Source organism: Larus michahellis, chromosome 9, assembly GCF_964199755.1.
Source record: "Larus michahellis chromosome 9, bLarMic1.1, whole genome shotgun sequence".
Classification (NCBI taxonomy): domain Eukaryota; kingdom Metazoa; phylum Chordata; class Aves; order Charadriiformes; family Laridae; genus Larus; species Larus michahellis.
This window is the reverse complement of record NC_133904.1, coordinates 14,146,170-14,169,391: the sequence shown is the minus strand read 5'-3', so window position 1 is coordinate 14,169,391 and position 23,222 is coordinate 14,146,170. Positions and strand designations below refer to the sequence as shown.

The 23,222-nt window shown below is 45.7% G+C and overlaps 1 protein-coding gene across 8 annotated transcripts in view; it reads left to right on the top strand.

Annotated features, from left to right (window-relative positions):
• MYO5A (myosin VA) overlaps window positions 1-23,222 on the top strand; it is a 105,181-nt gene continuing 81,959 nt past the window's right edge. For 4 of the 8 annotated variants that reach the window (XM_074599612.1, XM_074599610.1, XM_074599611.1 and 1 more), the window contains exons 1-3: window positions 2-453; window positions 18,492-18,602; window positions 20,082-20,253. In XM_074599612.1, coding sequence (XP_074455713.1) covers window positions 103-453; window positions 18,492-18,602; window positions 20,082-20,253 — 634 coding nt within the window. In that variant the 5' untranslated portion in view covers window positions 2-102. Of the gene's footprint in view, window positions 454-18,491; window positions 18,603-20,081; window positions 20,254-23,222 lie in introns of all 8 variants that reach the window. The other 4 variants (XM_074599608.1, XM_074599606.1, XM_074599614.1 and 1 more) reach the window with 2 other exon arrangements.

Below are 23,222 nucleotides of genomic sequence, written 5' to 3'. Positions count from 1 at the left end.
AGGAAAGCGACACGCATTACAAACGTCCCTGATGACGAAATGAGCCGTTTGTTCGGTCTAGGAGGGAAAAAATAATAATAACAATAATAAAAAAAAAGCGTGATGGGGCGAGAGGGGCGGGATCCCGGTCCTTGCCCCGAGCGGGAGGCGGAGCGGGCTGCGGCGGGGGGCGGCCGGTGGCGGCGGGTCCCTGCCAGCCCTGCCTCCGGCTCCGGCAGCGCCCGTCCGCCGGGGGGGAGGCCCCGCCGCCGTCCCCCCCGCCGCTCCCGGCATGCACAGAGCGGCGGCCGCCCCGCCGACCGCCAGGTAGCAACATGGCGCGCCGCGCCCGGGCCGCCGCCTGAGCATCCTCCCTCCTCCTTCCCTCCGCCTCCGCCTCCCGCCGCCGGGCTGCCGCAGAGGGGCCGCCCGCCCGCGCCCGGCGCCATGGCAGCCTCCGAGCTCTACACCAAGGTAGGGCGGCGGCGGCGGGGGGAGCGCGGCCCGGGCGGAGGGAAGGAGGGAGGGAGGGAGGGAGGGATGGCGCGGGCATCTCTTCCCAAGATGGACCCGCATCCCGGCGGGGCGCGGGGCAGCGTGCCCGGCCCGCTGGGTCGGGGCACCGCCGGGCCCCGGAGGGGGTGGGAAGGGACCGGGCCCCGCAGGGGAACCGGCCGCGCTCCCCCCCCACCCCCCCGCGGCGGGGAGCCGCCGGGAGCCGCGCTGGGCTGGGATGCGCCGCTCCGTTTTGGGGTGGAATAGCCCTTCCCCGGCGTTCCCCGCTGCTCGGTCATTGCCTTCAGCAATAGCGTCCCGTTCCCTCTCGAAAAACCACCTTCGACGACAATTAAACTAACCTTTTTTTTTTTTTTTATTTTGGTGACGCTGCACCTTTAGATTGTATTTATTTTGCTGGCAGTCGTTCAGGGGTCCTGCAGCCAGCAGTGATGCGGTCTGTGACTCTCATGCGCTTTTTAAATGGGCGTTTTTCTGATCTTTTTAGCCTGGTGCGTTAGCGTCTCACCAGTTTCTACCCCGGAAACAGTCACTGGCCTACGCCTCTCCATGATGGCAAAGCCTGCAAATTGAGAGATGTGGGAATGGTTGTTTTATCCGCTAGCAACGCCCTGTTTGCATTGCTCTGCCTTGGTCTAGTGCAAAATACGAGAAAAAAAAAGTCAGACCCTGTTTTTTTAAGGGCAGAAGGGATGACAGGGGACACCAGACCTGAGCACCCCAGTACAGCACGGTAAACTCCCAAGTACTTGTTTCGAAAAGCTTGCACAGTCAAAGTGTGTTTTATCGAAAGCCATGCCGTCTGGATCCTTGAGCCACTTTATGAAATACTCCAAAATTATCCCCAGTCTAGCTCTCTGTGGGAGGAGAGAAAGGAAAGGAGACAGCCGTTTTGTTTTGGGATGAATAGCTGACCTCCAGTCAGATACGGTGGAGAGAATGTTGTCTGCATTGAACTGGACAGACCTTTCAATAGGCTTGACCATACCTGAATAGTGCATTCGTGTAGGAGAGACTGAATGTGAGGAAGTGTGGTGCATGTCTGCACCCCCTAAAGAACACAGAATACATTAGTTGATAGGAGTCTTGGTGTCTTGGGTCTCATAGAAGGATCTCTCTGTTAACTGTCCTTGCAAAAAGGGATGAAAATTAGCATTTCTGGTCAAGAGAACAGTGGTACTGCAGAGTTGTTCCCAGGTGCCCAGCAGACCTCCTCTATGTAAGGAGTTATTTTGGAAAGGTATTTGTGATTTGTCTCTCTCTGTGGATGTTCTTGTTATGGAATTATAATGTCTCCTAAAGAGTTGATCAGAAATAATTATTTTTTATTTTTTTTAATGTATTTTAATTTCCAACCCGCACTGACCTTGAATTAATTTCCTTGAGTGGTTAAATCCTTTGGTCAGAAGCTGCCCCGAAAACGTGGGTGTCCTGTTGTCTTGGGACTGCGTTACGGTGGGAAACTGAGGGCCCCGTGTAGCTCCCGAGGAAGCCACGGCCCTGGGTCGGGCGCCGGGACGGGAAAGATGCTGGGCCTTCGAGAGGGACCATCTCTGCCGCCTTCCCCACGTAAAGCCATCATGCTGCTTGTCACGTTCAGTATCTCATCCGTGATTAAGTGACATAAATAATGGATTTAAGGTCGTAGCACGCAGAGGTGAAAAGAGCAACCACCAAGTCAAACGAGCGCAGGGTGATCCTCCGGTGGGGACTGGCTGGGTGACGGCGGCCAGGGAGATTGCTTCTGTGCGTTACTGACACCACAGGCTGCTCTTGTCCTCTTCAGAGCCACATGTAGGCACAGAAAGAGCGACTTTCACATCTCTCTGATACTGGCAGGCAGAGCCAGGATTGTCATTCAGGAGAGCTGCTTCAAGCACCAGAGCCTCCAGTAGAGCATCGATGCTTAACGTGTGGCATTGGCGTAGGTCTTTCTCTGGCAAGAGAAGTTTCAGGGCAGAGAAATCGCTGCGGACTCTGTGTCCCGAAGCGAACGACCTGGCAGTTCCCTCACCCTCTCCCACTGGAAACCCACCTCCCGGCTTGCGCGAGCTGTTCAGGGAGCTGTGTTCATGTGAGTTACCTGGAGTTGGTAAAATTGTGTTAATGACTGGATGACCAGCGTCGCAAAGCAGCTGTCAGCATCTCTTCAGAGGTTGTCCGAGAACGGGAGAAGCAGAGTTCTTATATCCAGCTGTTTTCTGTGGACGTGGGGCTCGCTGCTGTGTGCTTCGGTGTGTCCAGTTTTGCTCACATGCACTGTTAAGCCTTCAAACTTGGCATGCCAGCGTAAAAATAGCACCCACCGCAACAACCACGTGTGCCCTCTTGAAACAGCAAAAAGGAACGCTTATTTTCCCAAGCTAAATTATTTTTTTGTTAGAAACCAGCGATACACGTTTTTGAAGAAGTCACGCCACTCCTATGGAAATCCTGTTCCTTTGGTTCGTCCAGGTGTGTATTCACGCTTGGTGACCATATAGACAGCCTCCTTGTTGTGCGTGGTTGTAGTTAATCCAGAAATCGGGATTTACGTTGAAGGACTGGCTCCAGCGTGCTCACAAGCTCGTCGTGAACAACGGGCCCAAACTGTGCTGGGCTTTATATTCCTGTGCCTGGTGATGCTGCAGATGCAGACTCTGCCGGAAGGCATTAGCTTCAGTTTTGGGGTGCAGCAGACTAAAACTGCGCCATCGGTTCTATCTCAGGCATTCCTATTGAAAACATTATGCCTGTGAGCTGTGTTTCCCTGGTCCCGTTGGACGTCTGTCAAGGGCAGGTCGGTGGTCCTGCTGTAAGACCGTTTCTGAAAGTTTTGGTTCTTCGACTTTATAAACAAACTCAGGGGAATCTCGAAGTGTTTCCTGAGTCACCGTAGCCCCGCTGAGCTGTGATTGGTTGTAGCTGATCAGCGTTTCAGTAACTATTGACCAACGACAGACATATACCTACTTCTGCTGACCCATAAAAATTGATAGGGGCAATCTAGGCCGTGTGTTGGCTTTTGTTAAGTGTAATTTGCTTTCCTTGTAAATGAAGAACAAATGAGAACGCCTTCCCTAGGCCTGGAACTCACCCGCTTCTCCGCACTGGCCAAACCGCCACCATTCCTGTTAGACTTTGTGAGTTCCAGGCGTGTAAAACCAAACCCCAGCGTGTGCTCTCATTGCCTGTACCTGAGAATTAACAAAGCTGATCGGACATTTGTTTGTGCTGCCTCTTCTAAAGTCAGAGTGAAGGGTTGACATCATTCAGTCATCTTTGTTCTCCATTTCCATCCTTTTTTTCCCGGGTTTGAGTTGCTTCTGTTTCGTGCTCTGCTTTCCTAGAGCACTCTGCTTTGCCCTCTCGGGATTTCTGTTTCAGTTTTGTACGGCTGTGTGCAATGTGCGTGCTTATTTATTTGTCCATTCAGCCAGACATTCATTTATTTTTATTCTTGCTGCTACCAATACGTCCCTCCCTTTCCAGTATCTTTGGGATTAGGGGCAGCGAGCCCCAGGTAGCTTGTTCCTAGTTTACCTAATTCAATTTCAAGTAAAGTGAGTGGAAATATTCCTTCAAACATAGAGGAATCGGTAAACGGTTTTCGCTGGAGAGCACGATCTGGGCGAGCTAAACTCTGCAGCTGGCCTTCAGTCCTGCGGCTCTCTCCTTGAAACGGTTCAGTTTGAGGGTTTATAAGCAGTAAATTGAGCTAGGGAAGCGTCAGAGGGAACTGCACAGAACAAAAAGCCGCTTGTGCGGTCCCCAGCGTCGCGAGGAGCCCTCTCTCGCTTTCCTGGGGCTGTTTGCGGGCGGCTGCTCTGGGCTGGACGCCGGGGTGTTGCAAGGCTTGCGCTTCCCCATCAGCCCTGCTGGCTCCTGGCAAGCGAAAATGGCAAAGGGCAGATGCCGACCAGGTTATGGGTCTTCTTGGGCATGTTAATGGTATACAGGCAGGGAAACACAGCAACAAGCCCAACCTGAGCATAAGAGCGGAAATATAACTGCATTTCCAAATTTCTGCGCTTATTAGTGGGCTTTTCTTGGTGTTTAAAAAAAAAAAAATCTGCCTTAATTATGTAGTCTTGTACATTGCTGTTCAAACTATTGCGTGGGACGTGTTTTCCAAACGTTACACAGTAGGTCGCTGCTTCATTCTTCCAGAGCCGTGGTGGCCGGTCCCCCAGGGGTGGGAGCCGTTCGTCCCCCGGGGTGGGAGCCGTTCATCCTCAGCGCAACCCGGGCGTCCCCCTCTGCTCCGGCGTCGCGCCCGAGCAGAGGCTGTGGCAGACATCACACGTGTGCTGCCAAGCAATTCCATCTGCACGCGACAGCGAGCCTTTACAGTTCATTCTAGAACTGTATCTCTGCCTCTTCTAAAAATCCAATGCGGAAGAGGGGGTATTTCAGACGATTTTCTGCTTCAGGGACCTGCTGTGTCACTGGGATAAGCGCGATGGCAGCTCTGCCAGGGACAGCTCGCAACTGTGTGCACCAACTTTATTCCTGTTGCCTTTAAATTGAAGGTGCCGGGGATATAATTACCCAACAGGCTAACAATACTTGGTTTAACCTAGCCTTGACATTTTATTATGTTTTTGTTAAAAAAAAAAAAAAAAAAAAAAAAGGTTTCCTGCAGTCGGATGCCAACCACAGCAGCCCAAGAAACCGAACAAACTCTTAGCTTTCTAACGGCCGTTTTGCGACATGTCAGCAATCTGTCATTCTTGTTAAAAGCATCTGTGAGCCTTGGGAAGGAAAACAAGCGATGGGTTGATTGGGAGCCCAGTGGGGGCCGGAGCTGCTCCCCAGGCCCCGCGTGTGTTCCTCAGCGGAGGAGAAAGCGGTGCCACCCTTGGCGGGGCGGTGGGGACGGGGAGATGGCAAGCTGCTCACCTGACCTTCTTGAAAATAGTTTTTGGGAGGGCGTATCCTCTAGGGCTAATGAAATGCTGAAAGTGTACCACTATTGGGAGCTACTTTGGGGGGGAGAGGAGATCATAGTTTCAAAACTTTTTTTTTTTTGCTGTAGGCCTAATCTTAAAAGTTGCGTGAATTCTTTGTTCCGTGTAAAGAATAATTGTGAAGGTCCCGTTTATAATAATTGGTTTTATTTGTTTAATTCTTTGTGTTATTGTGTTAAAATATTTACCTAATAGTATTAGTGGATTACGTGGGTTTCCCCCCAAACTGTCACCAGCAATCCTTGCAGAATAATAATGTCTGTGCATCGAGCTGCCACTGGTTATTTGCAGTCTGTTTGTACCGCGGTGATTTTGTAGCGTGTGCCAGATGGCTTGGGTAATGGATTACTATTATTTTTTAGATAAATTAAGTGATGGGACAAAGTGCTGTTGAGCTATGTCAGTAAATGTGCGCAGTGACCGCCTTCATCTTCCGGTGAGCCACGGAGCTCCAGGTTGTGTTGGAAGGGAAAGGCGGCAGGTCGGGCAGATGTACCTGGCTCTTAGGGTCTCCTCCTGGAGCCTTTGGGAGTTTAATCCTCTCCATGCGTTCTAATAACAACGTAGTTTGTCTCTCTCTTTAATGGGACTCATTGTTTAATCTCTGTAGGTCTAAAGAAGGCATTTTTGTTATTGAAATTTGCTCATTGAACCAGTTGAATTGGAGGAAGTCACAGAAACGGTCAGTATCACAAGGTTGCACTGTTTCTGGCTGGTCTATTTTTAATAGGATTTAAAAAGAGCAAGAAGGGAGAGTCAGGTTAATCGTGGACGGTGTTTCTGCTGTGAGGGAAAAGCAGCGCGCAGCTGGCCCGTGCTGTCCTGCGGGTACCGGTGGCATGGCGCCCGGATTGCTGGCGAGTCAGAAGAGCCTCTGGAAGAGACCTCGGAGGAGCAGACACTCAGGGTGTCCGACGGGGACGTTCATTGAATTTGGATTTCATGACTTGACAGCACAAAGCATACACAAAACAGATATTTACCTATTTGAAGTCTAGTGTATATCGCTGGAGGCTTTGGCGCTTGCGTGTACGTGTGAGCACCCATACAGACACTGCTGGCTTGAAGGGCGTCTTGGCTGGGGGAGCAGGATGGACCCAGTTCCCCTTCACGCTGTCAAGCAGCAAGAGCTCCTCTGATAAGAGCCAGTGGTTTGTTCTGTGCCTCCCGATTAGAGTCAGCTCAGCGTGGCTCGCGTGGATGAAGTTAGGGACGAGCCGAGTCTGAGCTCCTGTACTCGGATGGGTTTTCTTTCGTATGCGTGAAGGTGCAGAGGTTCTCCCTGTACTCGGATGGGTTTTCTTTCATATGCGTGAAGGTGCAGAGGTTCTCCCCGACCCGACGTTGTGCTGGCTGTGGCGGGGCATTTACTGCTGTGTCTGTCGCGATTGCCTCTGACAGAGCATTTGTACAGTTGGGGACAGGGCCAAGAAACGGCGTTTGGGCAAGGCTGTTGTTCCTCCTGCTTCGTTAGCAAGCGATTGAAGGAGTTGAGGCAGCAGCGTGCACCTTCTGCATGTCTTTTCCGCTGCTGAATGAGCGAGGAAGAACTTTCTATTTCCCCTTAAAAACAGGTGGTTCTTGTTGCAGGAAATACGGTGTTAGGGCCAGAATAAAAACATGGCTTTTGGAAATTTTCATTATGTCTGTGACTTTGGCTTTTTCCTCAGACTATATCTTTTTGCTTAAGTTATTCTCATAGACTGTAACCCCGCTCGTGATGCACCATAACATGTTTTGGGGATGATGCTCCTAAGAGTTTGATTGGTTTAAATTGGTATGAGGTCTTTCAAGTAAGTGGAAGCACATTAGGCACAAAATTAAACCAGTTATCTAAAGTTCAAGGGAGACAGAAAAAATTCAGACTCTGTTGAATTCAGAGGCTCTTTGTGCAGTAACTTTTTCCTTTTGTTGGCTTTATTTTGAGCCGCATCCAGGATGGAGAGTTGTACGACTGGGTTGCTAAGGCCTCGTTTACCAATGCTAAAAGCAAGGCTTTGAGTGACTTTCCTGGCAGAGAACAGCACTTTCATGCCCCTGCCAGGGCCGCGCTCGCTGCCACCCTTTGCTTAGGACAGCATCGTTTCCTCCTCCGGCTCAGCGCTGCCTGGCTTTGCTTCACCCTGGCTGCGCTTAAGCCTGGTCCTGCAAAGAGAAGTCTTCACTCCATGTGAGAAATCGCATTTCTTAATTTTATGCTTTGAAATCAAGCATGCAAATCTGAAAGTGGGGCCTTTGATTCTTTATTTCCTCTTATTGTAGGGAAATAACTTTGCTATCCTATACCTGCTCAGAGTAATTCTTTCAGGAAAACAATTGGAAAACATCCCCTAGGGATGTCGTCATGTTCTTTGTGTTAAGCTCTGTGTACGCAGTGTTGCACTAAGTTAGGGCCTGTTTACTTAAAACCCGATTTTAATATTTAATAGCAAGAGTCCGTCTACTTAAAACCCAACTTTAATCTTTAATAGCAAGAGTGTATTTTCAGGAGTAGCGTCCGCTTTCAGGACCCCCACCGTCTCGTGGTCCCACTCATCGTCTTTTAGCATAGCCCACTTTCTCAGTTTGCTCCAGGCAGCAACTGAACGAGAAATACCCCGTGAGAGGGTGGGTAACCTGAGCTGCCCAGCGCTGGGCGGGTGGGAAAAGCACCGGAGTTATCAAGCTGAGGATCTTGATGACTTGTGGGATCTTCCTGTTCCCAACCATCCGGGTCACAACCCGTGCCTTTTCTCTCCCAATACAGCTGCTGTGCTGCCTGCTCTCAGTTACTCGCACTAGTTGGTAGTTTTATTTCTATATATCTTAGTCTGTTTATATACAACTAAAGCGTAAGGAAGAGATCAGTGCTGGCTAAAAGATTCGTGGCTTGGGGTTTTTTTGTTTGTTTTGTTTTTGAAAAGAGGATAAGTACTTGGTGCAATTACATTAGAGGAGTGCCGTTCTTGCTGAATCCTGGGCATTAAGCAGCTGGAAGGGAAGCACAGGAAACATTAGGCACTGCTAATGAAGTTTAAAGACTAGACTCCTACTGGCTGTCTGTGGATTGCAGATATTGACCCAACTTTTAGTGTGAGTATCTGCGAATCTTAACACAGATTCTGAAGAAGGTGAGAATGGATTACTTACAAAAGCAGAGATCTTGTGTCTTTACACCATCTGTTCTCCTTAGCGGCATGGATTTAATGTCTCTGTCCTGTTAATCTGGGATAATAGCAAGAATTGTCAGAGATCTTTCCCTGAATAATAATGGCATGGAGGCACTCAAAGCCGGGGTAAAGCTTCTTAAAGTGTTAAGGGAGAAGAAGGTACAAACCCAACATCAAAAAAGGAGGTATGGATGGGAGTCACCATGCTGACGGAGGGTCTGAGGAGCAGTATGGAGGCTAGACTGGAGGAGGAGCAGCCAGGAACGGAGAATCCAGCTGTGCCTGCAGGGTCGTCTTCCAGTCTGGTGCCTCCAGGCTGTTTGGTGAAAGTTATGGTTATTTTCAGAACGTCTTGAAAGCGGTTGCATTTCCCTCATTGCTTATCAAGTCTTCATTTTTGCCTTTTAAGCTCGCTTCAGGTGTGGCTGTAGGTAAGGCTGTTGGGGTAACTCACAAAGAATAAAAGCCGCCGCCGGTAATTAGCAGGAGAAGTGGCTTGTTGAGTTTATATAGCTCTTAGGAGACAGTGGGGATGGTTGAGAGCAGACTCTTCCAGGCTACTTACACTGTGGTCTGATAAGAGCCCTTGCTTTAAAATTAAATGTAAAGGCTAAAGCTGCGTTGCTTTGAAGAGCTCCCATTCTGCCTTTATAGTAGTTAACACGAGGGGGAAACACGACGTGTGACTGGTCATGTCCGGTTTCCTAAGGTTGCTGTGTGGTTAGATGTAAACTGCACGTTTCTAGCTTGACGGTCCTAAATACAGAAGAACAGAAGGCTTCTCATCTGAGTGCCTTTCACACCCGTCTGGTCTCTTTTTTGTAAATCGGTATGAAAAATCATGAAGTCTTGCTGCAGTTACTGACGGCATCTTTGAGCTCTTCAATTTGATTATCACAAGACAAGACAATTTAGTGATTACTTTGTGATTTACAGGAGGACACTCTTGCTCTTTGTAGAGCCAGAGAAATAAACTAAAAATACTCTGAGTCAGTCTAACAATGTGGGAATTCATTGCCCCAACATGGCTCGTCACACGTTACTCTCTGCAGACTCCATGGGTTATTCATCAGTATCTTTAAAGCAGATGACCTCAGTTGTTTTGCTGAGGAAACCAGAGAGAGTTCCCAAGTTGCCTTATGAGCTGGTGCACACCAATACAAAAAATATGGACATATTTTCCACGGAGATTGAACCTATTTTGCCCAGAAAGGAAACACCAGCAGCCTCTGAAAGTGCTGAAAATCTGTGTTGCACAAGCTATGGGATGGAAATAGATGGTTTAGACTGCATGTATGTTAAAGTAAGTAGAATATATTTGGTTGTTTTCTTGGTTTTAACACAGGTGAAGGCTGTATAGCCAAGCAGATAATAATTTATTATTATAATAGTTTATTAATAAAGGTTTAAGGTAAGTAGAGTTTTGACTGGAGATGATCTGGAGATATATAAAGAAGGCTTTTTCAAACATGCCAGACCATAATTTCATTGTTTAAGACGTTGTCTCTCTTAGAAAAATCTTATATGGGGAAAAGCGTTTGCGGAAGTTGTTAGAATTTGTTGTCAGAGTGCACTTCTTCCTTGTGACGATCTTATGTACTGGAAATACAACGGCAATATGAACTTTCTGCAAGCAATCAAATAGGTAACACTTGTAGAGCAGGGGAGTGGAATAGTTTCTGTAAGGCTAAATACGGTATACAATTTCCAACCAGTGTGTAAGGTTTCGGTTTCACTCCCCCCGCCAGCACAGAGGCGTTTTCCATAATTTCTCGTAAATTCCAGGTTAGAGCTGGACTCGGGCGACGGGCTGGACCGGGTGGTGTCAGAGGCCAGGGCATCCCCGCAGCAGGGGATTTACCAGGGCAGGGCTGAAGATCCCCGGGGAAGGAATGCCGGAGAGCTGCCGAGAGCAACCCCGTGGCCGTTAACCCCAGTTCTGCTTTCGCAGCTTCCCCCGACGCTCGTGGAGGCTCTTTGGGAGGTTTAACGCTGGTGGTTGGTGTTAAGTTAGAGCTTGGCAGGTTGTTCGCACAGTCTCCGGTTTCCTTGCGTGGGGACTTGCTGCTAATAGCCCATGAAAAAATGGTGGGACTAAATACAGCTGCATTAGATGGGCTTCTCTGATGTCAGGTTGCTGTTATAATGGGGCAGAAATGTGTCTGTGGTGTGGACGTGACCACAATGACAGACTTATGTTCTGGGTGAGCTGAGTAAAACTAGTTTTCCCTGAATAACTCCAGCTAAGTCGGTAAAAGCTCCGTTTTAATGGTGTAACTACATCTCAGCCTGGGGCTTCTGTGTTGTTCTAACAAAAAAAATAATCAGTCAATTTTGGATTTTTAGAACGTCAAGCAGGTATTTTACTTTCAGTGTGATTTTGGGGGGCGGCTAGGATTAAGTGAAAACAAACGAATGCTGTTTGGACCTGAGCTCGACTTTACAGAAAGATACTCGGAGAAGTACAGCCTTACCTACTATCAAAGTTTATGCCAAGTATCTTTCATTTCTAACTTTTAAGTTAAGCTGTCACAGTTAAATCGGCAATTGCCCATACTCTGGATGTTTTACCGATACCGGAAGATTCAGCCTTGTTTCACCTCTGAGCTAGGTGGTCTATTGTGGCTCCACTACTTTTTTTTTTTTTCTCAATAACTTCTTGTTTCAAAGTGCTGTGGCACGGCACGGCGCGGTGCATCTGCCCCATCAATACAGCCCTTTATTTCCCTTCCTGCCGAAGCGGCTGCTGGAGACACCAGATAATGCCATGGCCGGGGTGCAGATGGCTCTGTGCTGAAGCAGAGACGCCGGGACAAAAGACAACGCTTCCTCTTTCTGCCTCTATGAACCCGGGGCGAACAACCAGCTGCAGCCAGCGCCACGAGCCCCTTCTGTCCCCGGGAGAAGCCTGGGCCGCGCTGCCCGCGGCGAGAAACGGGTCAGTTGCCCCGTCTGCGGTGGGTGAGGCTCCTGGAAACTTTGGGGAAAATAATTGTGAAAAGCACCTCTAAGATCTTAAATCCGTTCAAGGGCTTGAGAAAATGAAAGCAACATTTGGCGGCATGACATCAGCACTTAAGAGTATATAAGAAACATGAGGGTCTTGACTGATTTTATACCAGTGGCCGGGAAATAATACTTATTTTCAGCATTTAGTTAATGGTGCTGTGAAGTCTGTGTTACGACTTGCATCATCTTAGCGTTAAAATCCTGCAACCACTTGTTTCATTTCGCCTCGTAGTGTTTGTTTCCTTGGATCTTCAGTTCAGGCATCCATGAAGTTAATCGTGACATGTTGAATGTTTTTTTGTGTATTCCGTAAGTATTGCCTTCTTTTTTTTAATTTTTAAATTGGAGGATTTTTGTAATAAACCCACAGTACTCCCTGGAAGCACCCAAGCATGAAATCATGCATCCTTTTCCTAATACTCTTTCTTCAACGCAACATGTCTCATTAGCTTAATATTCAGGGGTTGGCTGTAGTTGTTTCATTTGCCCTTAAATTTCTTGTGGCCACTCTTCCTCAACTCTTGTAACATGTTTTTCAGGTTGGATGTATTAGGTGTTTCGAGGCAGACTTATAATTAACTTATTTTTGAAATCCCTAGCATATGATTCCGTTCAGTATGGCCTTCGTTTTGGTGGTAGGGGTGGGAACGCCGTGCCGTGTGTGCCTCTCTGTGGGTATGACCCCGAATGAAGTTTGACGTGAGTTGGGGTATTTTCCCGTCACTCGTCCCGGGGCAGGCGTCCCACTTCTGCTCGCCGTTTTCGCTGATCTTGTTGTGGTTATTCAGCTGGTTTTGTGTCTCAGTTGATAATACAGCCTTAATTGAGCCCTGCCAGAAGCATCATGTGGGCAAATTCACAGCGTACCCAAGCGGGGCTGCATGTGACTCCCCACCGGTGTTGGTGGCTTCCAGCGGCGGGTGCTACTGGCATCAAGGCGTACAAGCCACTGTGGCCGAGGAGGGAGAAGAGCCTGTGAAAGGGGGTCTGCGAAAAACACCAGGAGCTGGCAAATGCCCTTCCCGCGCCCAGCATCTTGCGGGGGTGAATGGGCAACGTTGTGATAACTGGAGTATTGTCTGGGTCAGCAGTGACTGAGCATAAACCAGCTCTGTCTCCCTCTGCACCGCGTTTTGGAGAGAAGGTCAAGTACAATCAACATAGAATCCACAGAATGGTTCGGGTTGGAAGGGCCCTTAAAGCTCATCTAGTTCCAACCCCCCTGCCCTGGGCAGGGACACCTCCCACTAGAGATGTTATGTTTGTACATAAAATGTAAAAAGCTGTGTTTTTGAAGATGAAGAAAATTCATGACTTTTAAAATACTCAAATACTTTCATGTGTTTTAACTCCTTAAAAATGTTTCTTCTAAAAATCGTATCAACTACAACCTGGGATCGTAACTGTTCTTTGATACATTTGGTAGTTTAAAGTGAAACACTTGAGTTTTCTGGCCTTGGTGTCAGGCCCAGCGTGTAGACTTGCAGGGTGATCATTTTCTCTGAATTTCAGGGGGAAGGCCGCTAATAATCGTAATATTTAAAGAAATAAAAAAAATTACATTTCCGTTTGCTGATCAAATTTGCCTATAGTAGCATGTATATATATCCTATGTCTGGGACTTAGCTTTTTTTGCATCCCTTTGAAGTAAGGTGAAGTTTCAGGTGAATGTAAGTCAACGGACATTTTCCCGGCGGCCGAAGATAGTTGTAAGTCGTGCTGCAGTGATTCTTTGTGGGATGCTGATAGTTTTTGATTGTACCTTGTACAATCAAGGCGTGTTTGGCAAGCAAGCTACAAGTTGGTTTTGGTGTTACTAGCGCCAGGCTCTAAATACAAACAATGCCTTATAAAAATGCTTAGAAGAAAGAAAAAAAAAAAAAACAACAAAAAAACCAACCCCAGACTTTGATACCCTTAGGATTCAAATGTAGTGGATATTTATATAGTAGATGAAATAACTCAAGTGCAACAGATTTTTTTTCATTGTGCTGCCATTGAAGTAGTTCCCGTGTGTGTGGAGAAGGATGCGGTGCCTTACGTGCCGAACCTTGGGTGTTTCAGGCACTGTGACCCAAATGTGCAAACCTGGTGGTGTCGAAAGCTCGTCGTGGTGGTGGCCGAGGGTGAGCTCGAAGCCCTGGTGGCCGCTGTCCCCGTGTGGGAGCCCCACGTGCCGCCGGTTGGGAAATTCCCGCTGGTCAGAGCGTTACGTGGTAATGTGGGACTATTGATCTTCCTATTAGGTAAACTAACTAGGTGAGATTATTTGTCAGATAAAACACTAGTACAAATTGTCACATACATTTTTCTCCACTATGTGTCATGATATAAATGTCTTTTTGAATTAATACTTCCTAAATATCAGGCCTTAAATTGTACCAGAGGTATATAAATGGCTGTTGCTGAGCAACAAGACAGAAAATAACACTCCATGCCCGAAGAATGCTGCTGACTTTTAAGAAAATTGATAATTTTTCTTTTGATTCTCTTGCAAAATTAATGATGCCGTTTCCCTCAGGTCTTAGGAAAAATTTAGATGAGTCGGTCAGAGGTTTTGTTCCAGCCTGCTTATCATGGAAATGCTCTACTTTCCTCTCCCTCCTGGTTATTCGGGCATTTTTATGAAAGGAAAGTCAAATCTTGTCTTTCTTTTCAAGCTGCAAGCAGCAGCCGCCCTTGGTTAATAGAAATGTGGTGCTTCCTTGGGACTGCCCGCGTGGGGCAGGACAGACGGCAGAAATTTTAGGAAGAAAGGGGACCTGCTCTGTCGTCCTCTGTGGGCGACCAGGATCTCTTTGTAGGGGGTCCGGGTTGGTCAAGTTAAGGCTTGTGTTCGACCCGTTACTCACCCAGCCGTGCGTCTGCTTGTATTGTTAATATAAAAAGTGAACTTTTCTGTTCTAAGTGTTTCTAGGCTCAGTATTACCAGCCACGGTGGTGGCACCGTGAACCAAGTATAAGGGAAAACATAAAGGTGAAAGGAAATTAATCTAATAGCACCAAATGGTCTTTTCAGAGCAACCCCAAGTGAGGAAATCCCGCAGCTCAGGAAATCCTTTTCTAATAAGTTTGCATTTTGCATAGATAAGTCCAACACTTTGCAGCGTGAACTTTTACAACTCTGTGCTCTGTTTTGCAGTTACGCCTCGCTGCCACAGAGACTTTTCTTTTTAGTGCAGGCAGCTCTCTCCAGGTGGCCGTGTTCAGCTACCAACATTGAATGCTTTTGGTCAAATTTAGCTTTGACTTTCACCACGTGTTGCTGTTGCATCGGCTCCTCCGGCCAGCGCTGCCAACATTAATGGGATCTCTTTGATCCAGACACTAATGAGCTGCTTTATTCCTACCTCAAAATGAGGTCACCCTTGAAGGAGAGAGGGGCAGCCCCTTTTAAGTTTTTCATGGTTAATACCCGGAAGAGCGTGTTTTTTGAGGCTGTCTGTAAGTAAATAAATAGATGATCTCTGCTGAAGCGAACATCGTACAAGTTCACTCATATGGGTAGATCATGCTGAGAAACTAGGGACGGGTTTTTATGAGTTGAAATTTTCTTTTTTTTCCTTTTCTGTTTTGGATGTAGATTATTTCGTGAGCTCGTTCAGCTCTTACCAGAGAGCTGCTAAGCTGGGGAGATAGTTCTGTCTCCTTCTGCAGTCGTCGTGATTGTGCAATGGGAGGGGAAAAGAGTGTGAGTGCTGAAGCGACTGCTGAGCCGCTTGCGTGGCTAATTCCATTCTCTCAGCAATGTCAGTTAGTACTTCAAGAGGTTAATATCTCAGAAGAGAGGCTTTGTGAGTCATATGGTCTCATTTGGTAGATAATTATTATAGTCTGCTGATTTCTTCATGTGATCTGAGATCAAATCATGTGGTATGGGAGAATACTGCAATTTCCTATTATATTTTCTTATTATATAAAATTATGGTAACGCAGCAAGCTTTCTGACCTGCCGGTGAAAAATGAAAACTCTTCCCTGTGTTTTTTTTCTGCTGTGAACTCTTTTGGAGTCACTACATGGAGATCGCTAAGCCGTTGCCTTTCAGCAGCCCAGCTCGTCCTTCCTTGAACCAAGTACGGTGATTCCAGACTTCCATGTGATTTTGGAGGTGGTGGCGTTGTTTTACGTCAGTCTGCTGAGGCTGGAAGAAAGTCTAGGCAAGAAGCTGAGTTTCGAAATCGCCCTGTGAATATGCATTTATTTATTTGTTTTCCTTCTGAATTCAAGAGTATCTCATCTGAAAAAAAAAAAAATCATTCTGGTTTTGGTTCTTTTTTTTTTTTAACTGGTTTAGAGTGAGTGCTGGTCCTGTGAACGCTGGGCTGGAGACGGCTGGCTGCTGATGTGGCTTTGGGGTGGGCAGGGAGGACCACGTGCTGCGTGTCCTCCTCGTGCCTCTTCCAGCCCTACGTCTCCCAGGGGGGTAGGAAAAGCCATCGGTGGTGAGCCAGAAATGAACCTGCGCAGCGGTATCACCTGGATAGCAAAGCTGAGTTTGTTAGGGCCCAGTCAATACTGAAAAGTGCAAGTGACGCTATCAGTAGGCCTGGGTCATCATGAAGGGGGGTAACAATGTTTACGTAAAATTTCATGCACTGCCTTTCCCTAAGTAAATCATACTGTTATCTCCCCTATCAGCAGTTTTGTTCTGGTGGTTCAAAATTTACATTGAACTATTGCAAAGAGTAATATATTCATTGATCATAATCAGGCGTGGTTTCATTAGAAGTTCATTTGTTTCTTGCCATAATTTTTATGCTCATTTCAGTGCACTTTTAGGCTAGAATTTCCTTCCCTGTGTAGAAGGCTGACTCGCAAATCAGTGTCTCTAGAAGTTTATCGTGCTTTAGTCTTATTTTAATGTGGTCTTAAACTTGAATTTATATAATAGTAAATAAAGAGGGGTGAACAGTAGACACACCAGAGTAAGATATTTCCCGAGAGAGGCCCTTGGTCCTGTTTCTACCCGTGGTGGCGCATTGTTTTCTGCTTGTTGGGTCCCACTAAAGGCTGGGCAGCAATGGGATTTGAACATCCACTGCTTATGTAAAAGGTAGAACGAAAACCTGATTTTCTAAATCACTCTGCTTAAATTAACGAGGCGAGAATGCTCTGAAATGATTCAATGCTTATTATTAGGAGCATCTCTCCCCTTCCTCCCACCTGGTCTTTTTACCAGGTGTTTTCTTTGGCAGGGATTTCAGGCTAGGCAGTGATGCTAGGGATGAAAAGCTGCAGCTTGGTGCTCACAGGATGACTTTAATGTCTGTAGGGTTGTGTCATGTGGAAGGTTCAGCTGTCTGTCGTAACCCAGTTTCTATGGTGATCTGTTCTCTGTTTTTTCCTTCCCTTCTCCAGACAGCAGAAAATGTACGGTTTCAGCTGAATAAATGAAAGGTGCCCATTTCACGCTGGCATAGATCATGTAGTTAGAAACTGCGACGCAGCATTCGCTGCCTGAAGTTAACAGTATTTGCGTCTCACAAGGCTGCTGCCTTTTTTGCATCAGGAAACTTTTCTTTGTGTAGCCTAGAGGAGACCAGCCTGCTAACCGGTTTTGCTAGGCAGGCTTTAAATGCTTTCCTCATTCGTATTACATTTACTTTGCTTTCTGTTAATTCCTGTGACGAGAGGGAAGCAATATCCCATCCGAAATGCTGAGGGTGGGAAACTGCGGCTATTGCTGACGGGGGGGAAAGCCCTGGGCAAAGTGTGGTGCGTATTTGGTCTTCAGCTGTGTCTGACACTGCAGCATCTTTGTGTTAAACTAAAAAACTTCCCTGCTTTCTCGCGGGATTTTTATTTTTTTATTTTATTTTATTTTTAAATAAAAGCGAGTTCTGTGAACAGGTGCAACGGTGTAAGTTTGGATATATGTGTGTTGATGAAGTTTTACAGGGAATCCTTTGTTTAAAAAACCACGTGGAAAAGAAAGAAGACGTTGCTCCCGAGCGCGCTGCGTGCCGCTCATAGTGGTGTGGGGTGATCTCAGTGCTCTCTAGGTATTGCAAGGGCATCGGTTCGGAAGCCTTAATATATTAAAAATGTCACAGCCTTTTCCTTGTGTTACTCAAGAGTGGTTTTCATATGTACATATTTGCAGGTACATGCAACTGTATAAGTAACTAGATGGTTTCCATATGCGTTTACTTGATTCTTGAATATGAGATAACCATTATATCTTCACTCATTTAAAAATATGAATATTCTTTCTGGTTTTTAAAACAAGTCATGTGTTTGTTCTGGGTTACTTTTATGACTAAAGTTTGTGTGAAAATGCTCATTAATTGGAAGGCTGGTTTGGGTTTTTCTTTCTATTATTTGGAGGCCTTTTCAGTTTTTTTCTTTCAGCATTCTGGAGATAATCCATTTTAAACTTGCCCTATTTGCCACTACAAAGGAAAGAGCTTTTAATACTTGAGATCAGATAGCTTTGCCTGAATTAACACAGATGTGCCCAAGTGTTCTCTTAGGGGAAAAAAAGCTACGTAATGTTATATTGCAAATGCGTTTAGAATCTGCTCAGAGGAGTTTCTCCAAGTAGCTTTTTGACAGCCAAGTTTTTGATCTCTCTGAAAACACAATATTTTTTTTCTTTGTAGATTTTCAGCATTGAATGTGTACCCTGGAACATTATTTTGCGTGGGAAATGCCCTTTTCTTTCTGTGTCGGCAGTAAAATTAAGCTTGTGTAGCCTTTTATCAATAGATAGAAGAACTTATTCACCTCAGATGTACTAATTAACTTGTCTCTTGCTTAAGGTTTTGGCTGTTAAATGTGTATTTAAAAAAAGAAAAAAAAGGTTGGTTTTGGTGTCATGTGTATTGATGGTTTAACTCTATTGCAACAAAAAGTCACTGATCATCTGCCATTGTTCTTGTATTGCAGTATGCCAGGGTTTGGATCCCTGATCCAGAGGAGGTCTGGAAGTCGGCAGAACTTCTCAAAGATTATAAACCTGGGGATAAAGTCCTCCAGCTTCGACTTGAAGAGGGCAAGGTAGGTCTACGTATCGTCCATAAGCTGATTGTTCTTGCTCTCGAGCGGAGATGCATGTATCTTACACAGGAAGCTATATTGTCAAAATAGATCCGTGTTTGTGTATGTGCAATTATTCTTGTCCACCCACTTTGAGTAGTATTTTTTTGTGTGACAAATTATACTGTTTATTAACAAAAATCCATTTTGCCTAATTTTTAAAAATAAAATAAAACAAAACGTGTTGCTTTTATCCAGCTGCCTGTTACACTCAGTTGCATCATCTTTTTCTACTTATGCCGTTAAAGCTACAACCCTGGTTTGATATTCCAGTGAGAACAGTGTTGCAGAGAAAGGATTGTGACTTTTGAGTTGAGCACAACCCTCAGAAGGTTAATGAAGATAAAAAGGGGCAAGGATTAAAAGCATTACGAAAATGATGCTGCATACAGTGTAGAGAAATGATGAAGTGTCTACGAAAAGCTCACATCCTTCTAGTGAAGGCCTGCCCTTTTTTTTCATGCCATTTAAATGGTTATTTAATTTTAATATATAATGATGGTGATCCCCAAGATCTTCTCATGGAAAATAAAGACCTACTGCAGTTGGTCAAATATTTATTTTTAATTTCTTTTCTTCTTACCAGTGGCCATCTTAGATCCTACTTTCATGTAGAGATCTACATAGCCATGAAGTAAAAAGAACAGATTATATATATAGAATAGCTTCTAAATAAAAACTTTTACTTGAATGCATTTCAGTCTTTGACTCACTCACATTTCTTATATGGCAAGCTGAGAACAACCTTTCTGATGGGACAAGATTAATCCCTCCCCCATATTCCATGCTGTGTGGGGACGCTGCATGGTTGAGTACCGCATGTAGCAGAATGGGGGTGTTTGCCAATTAAGTCGCGTTGTGTGGGGACAAGAAAATACCTGGTAAATGAAGTAATTTTAGACCTAGAGGCAGATGCAATTAAAATGTTTTCATTAGAGATTAATTTATATTTGCAAAAATTTTAAGTAGTATTTTGTTTTTCTTCAGTTTATGTGTTCTTCATGGCGTTCTGCCAGTGTTCTTGTGTCGTATTACTGGGTATGAAGCTGGCTACAGACTGATGGGGATCTGCTTCCTCTGGCTGCTCCGCTCAAGAGGAAAATAATATGAATAATATGAAAAACTAGCTAGATTTAGGATATAACGTATCTTGTTTTATTTAACAAAAAGATTTAGGAGTGAAAGAAAGGAATTTGCTTAAGTAATAGTTTAAAAAGATGATGTCTCTTTATGGTTGCCTGTCACGTATAGAAAACCCTTCTGGGAAATTTTAAATGACGTTTTTGGAGAAAGAACTGTCCCCTCAAATCACCAGAAAAGTTAAATCTTGCATCATGCTTTGTGACTGGGGCGTGATTTGCTGGGAAGAACGGTTGGAGGGACTGCATGAGGAAACCTGCGCACCCGCTCTTTCAGCGTGCGTTTCCCTTTGATTTGCAGGACCTAGAATATTGCCTGGATCCGAAGACCAAGGAACTCCCGCCCTTGCGAAACCCTGACATACTTGTTGGTGAAAATGACCTCACAGCGCTCAGTTATCTCCATGAACCGGCTGTTTTACACAACCTCAAAGTTCGATTTATAGACTCTAAACTAATCTATACCTATTGTGGCAAGTACTGTCTTTTCATACCATAATCTTTGCGTAAAATGCTACAGACAGCAAAAGGAAAGCTGATTATTGATAGGCGTGCTTTTAACTTAAAGTCATTTAATGATGGGACATGTTGGGCTGTTCTTAGGAAAGTCCCTGTGTTTGCGGTCATTAAATGCATCAGATAGACTTGAAAGTGTCAAAGTTCAGAGAAAATTGACTTTGCTTTGTATCCCTCTAGCTTCCCAGTGGACTCTGTTTATAAAATGTGTATTCAGCAATTTTAGTGTGCTGGGATTTTTATGTGTTTTATGGGATTCCTGGCTGGTTGGTGTTCCCCTTGGGCTTGTGTAGATAGGCACGGGCTGGTGGAGAGCTTTACGTGGGGCAGATGCCCGTACAGTTTGGTGGATTGATGCCTACCTCTCCATCGAGGTAGGCCCCTCTATCCTTGGGATATACCGGTTTATTTTCTTTTTCATGTTTTCCAGTTAGTGCCACTACAGGACTGAATCCGTAACAGTGCGTGAGCCAGCGCTTGCCCGTTCACAATTATGAACAATCTTGGTTTTAAAATTAAAAATGCCACTGAACTCCCAGTAGAGGTTACTCAAAGTTGTAACTGCATGTGATATTTTCAGATGGCCAGAATGGGGGAAGTCACTTTAATGATCACTTCATCATAGGTTCAAAATTGCAGCCGAGATTTAAAGAAACATTGTGAGAGAGTTCAGGCTTAAAATTGAGATTTCATGCTTCTGGGCTTTTTTCCTGTATGTGCGTGTGTTCCTTTTAAATCTCAGTGTTTAGTCAAAATACATTGCTAACTTTTAATACAGCCTTTCAATATAAAAACTTTATTATTTTTTCAAATATTGAAATATGTACTTTGGATATTGTGTTAGTGCATAAGAAATGGTTTAAGTCATTGGTGGATTTTTTACATTTTAAGCTGAGTAAAACAAAACATAATACGATGACGTGATTGCTGGAAACCAGATATTGAAAATTTCCTTCTTGTAATTGTTTGATTAAGGCAAAGACACGTTCTTCCAGTAGGTGTAGCCAAATTGTCTTTGCATATTCATTGTAGCTCAGTTTATGCCAAACAGAAAACATGCCCCATGATTTCTTAAATATGCAATTTAACTTTGTCTTTAATCAGACTTCTGTAGGATGGTCCCAGTTTTGGGTATCGCATGCCGGAGTATATTGAGCCTTCTTGATGTCGTCATATATTAGACTTGCTGTTTATAATTTCATTGTATTTCGTGCTACTTTGCTAACTGTGGTGTAGGGAAGTCATGCTGCAAGGTGGCCCTTGGCAGATACTGGCTAATCCTGGCTGCAGGTGTCTGAAGCAGGAGTTTGTGTTTTGCAGCTGAAGGCCTTGTCCTGTCCTGGCCTGCACATGGAGTACGCCAAGGGTCAGATTTTCCCTCTCCTGGTCCCTGCTGCAGCTCCACTCATGGTGATGGGTACGGAGAGCTAAGGCGGGCCGCACGTTAAAGATGTTGTGATGGGTGGACTGCAGGCGTTGGTGCCGTGCCGCGATTTCCTCACTCTGGCTATTCCTAACCTGCGGATGCTGAGCAGAGCGCATCTGCTCCCAGTCCTGCTCTCAGACCACGGGGGGCTGAATCAGACTTTGCCTCCCTCTGCTCGCAGCCAGCCTTCCTCCCCGTAGGAGTGGGAGATGATTCATACCTACGTCTCATCCCATCATGCAGTCAGAGCATGACTAGAGGCACAGAATAATTTAGGTTGGAAGGGACCTCTGGAAATCTTTGGTGGAGCTCCCTACTTAAAACAGGTCTGATCAGACGGGGTTGCTCAGGGCTTGGACCAGTCAAAGCATCTGAGTATTTGTGTACCTCCAGTGACGGAGATACCACAGCCTCTCTGGGAAGCCCTTGCTGAGTTCTGGTCCTGGCACTGGGAAACCACCTCAGTTTCCCCAGTTTAGACATCGTCCGTGTTTCTGTCCTTAGTGCCCCCACGGCAAAGCTCTTGATGGAGGAATGTTTTTCGAAAGGCCTTTTGAGCTTGTAAGGGGTTTTCAGTCTGAGTTTCATTGTTTTATAGTTTCTCATAGAGCTGGAAGGCCTTTAACTCTTCATGAAATGGGTCTGCCAAAGGGCGTGGGATGGCGGAGCTTGGTTGGCTGTTCTGCTTCTAAACAAGTCTGAAGTGATGAATCTGGGAGCTGTGTGTGGGTTTGTTAGAAACACGTGGAGCCAGGAGCGTGGGGGTTCCCTCCCGGTGGTCCAAGTGCAGGGGAAGGAGGTTGAACACTAACTGGTGACCTGAGGAATGCAGAATGCTGTGGATTTATTCGCTTGGGATGTTGGCGCATGTACCTTATGTTGTAAGCTAAGGAAAATAAAGCTGGAGTGTTGGCCTTCGTAAACCTGGTCTTTTGGCCACGGACGTTCACTGTTCAAACCACCCCACCAGTTCCCGTCCTGAGTACAAGTGGCTTCCCCTCTGCAAAGATTATTGCCTTGGAGCTCTGCCTGCGGGAGGAGTTGTATTTGCCTCCTTAATCCGATTCCTGCATTACCCAGGTTAGTTTAAATACCCCGTGAAGGTGGTTTAAACTAACCCAGCTGATTTAGCCCGGAGGAGATTAAAAACACTTTAATCCACCACGAGAACTACGGTAACATTATTCTCAACCAGCAGAACTAGAACTGGGAGGGATGGATGTCCACGGCACTAGAAGTGAATTCAGCCATGCTGTCCTTAGTGTAATATGTCACATGGATGTTAAAGTCTTTAAAATTTCACTTTGAAGTAATCCAAGCTTTTAAACAGAAAACCTCCTGATTTCTTAATTTCACGTCAGCCTTTCACCAGCAATTCAGAGGTGATTTATAACATTGCTTTACTATCGGGACTATGAAATGAAGGATTAATGAAGGAAGTTGCAAAGTTACAAGGGAAAATGTGAATGCTTACATGGAAAGACGGCTCTGGCTGTGACG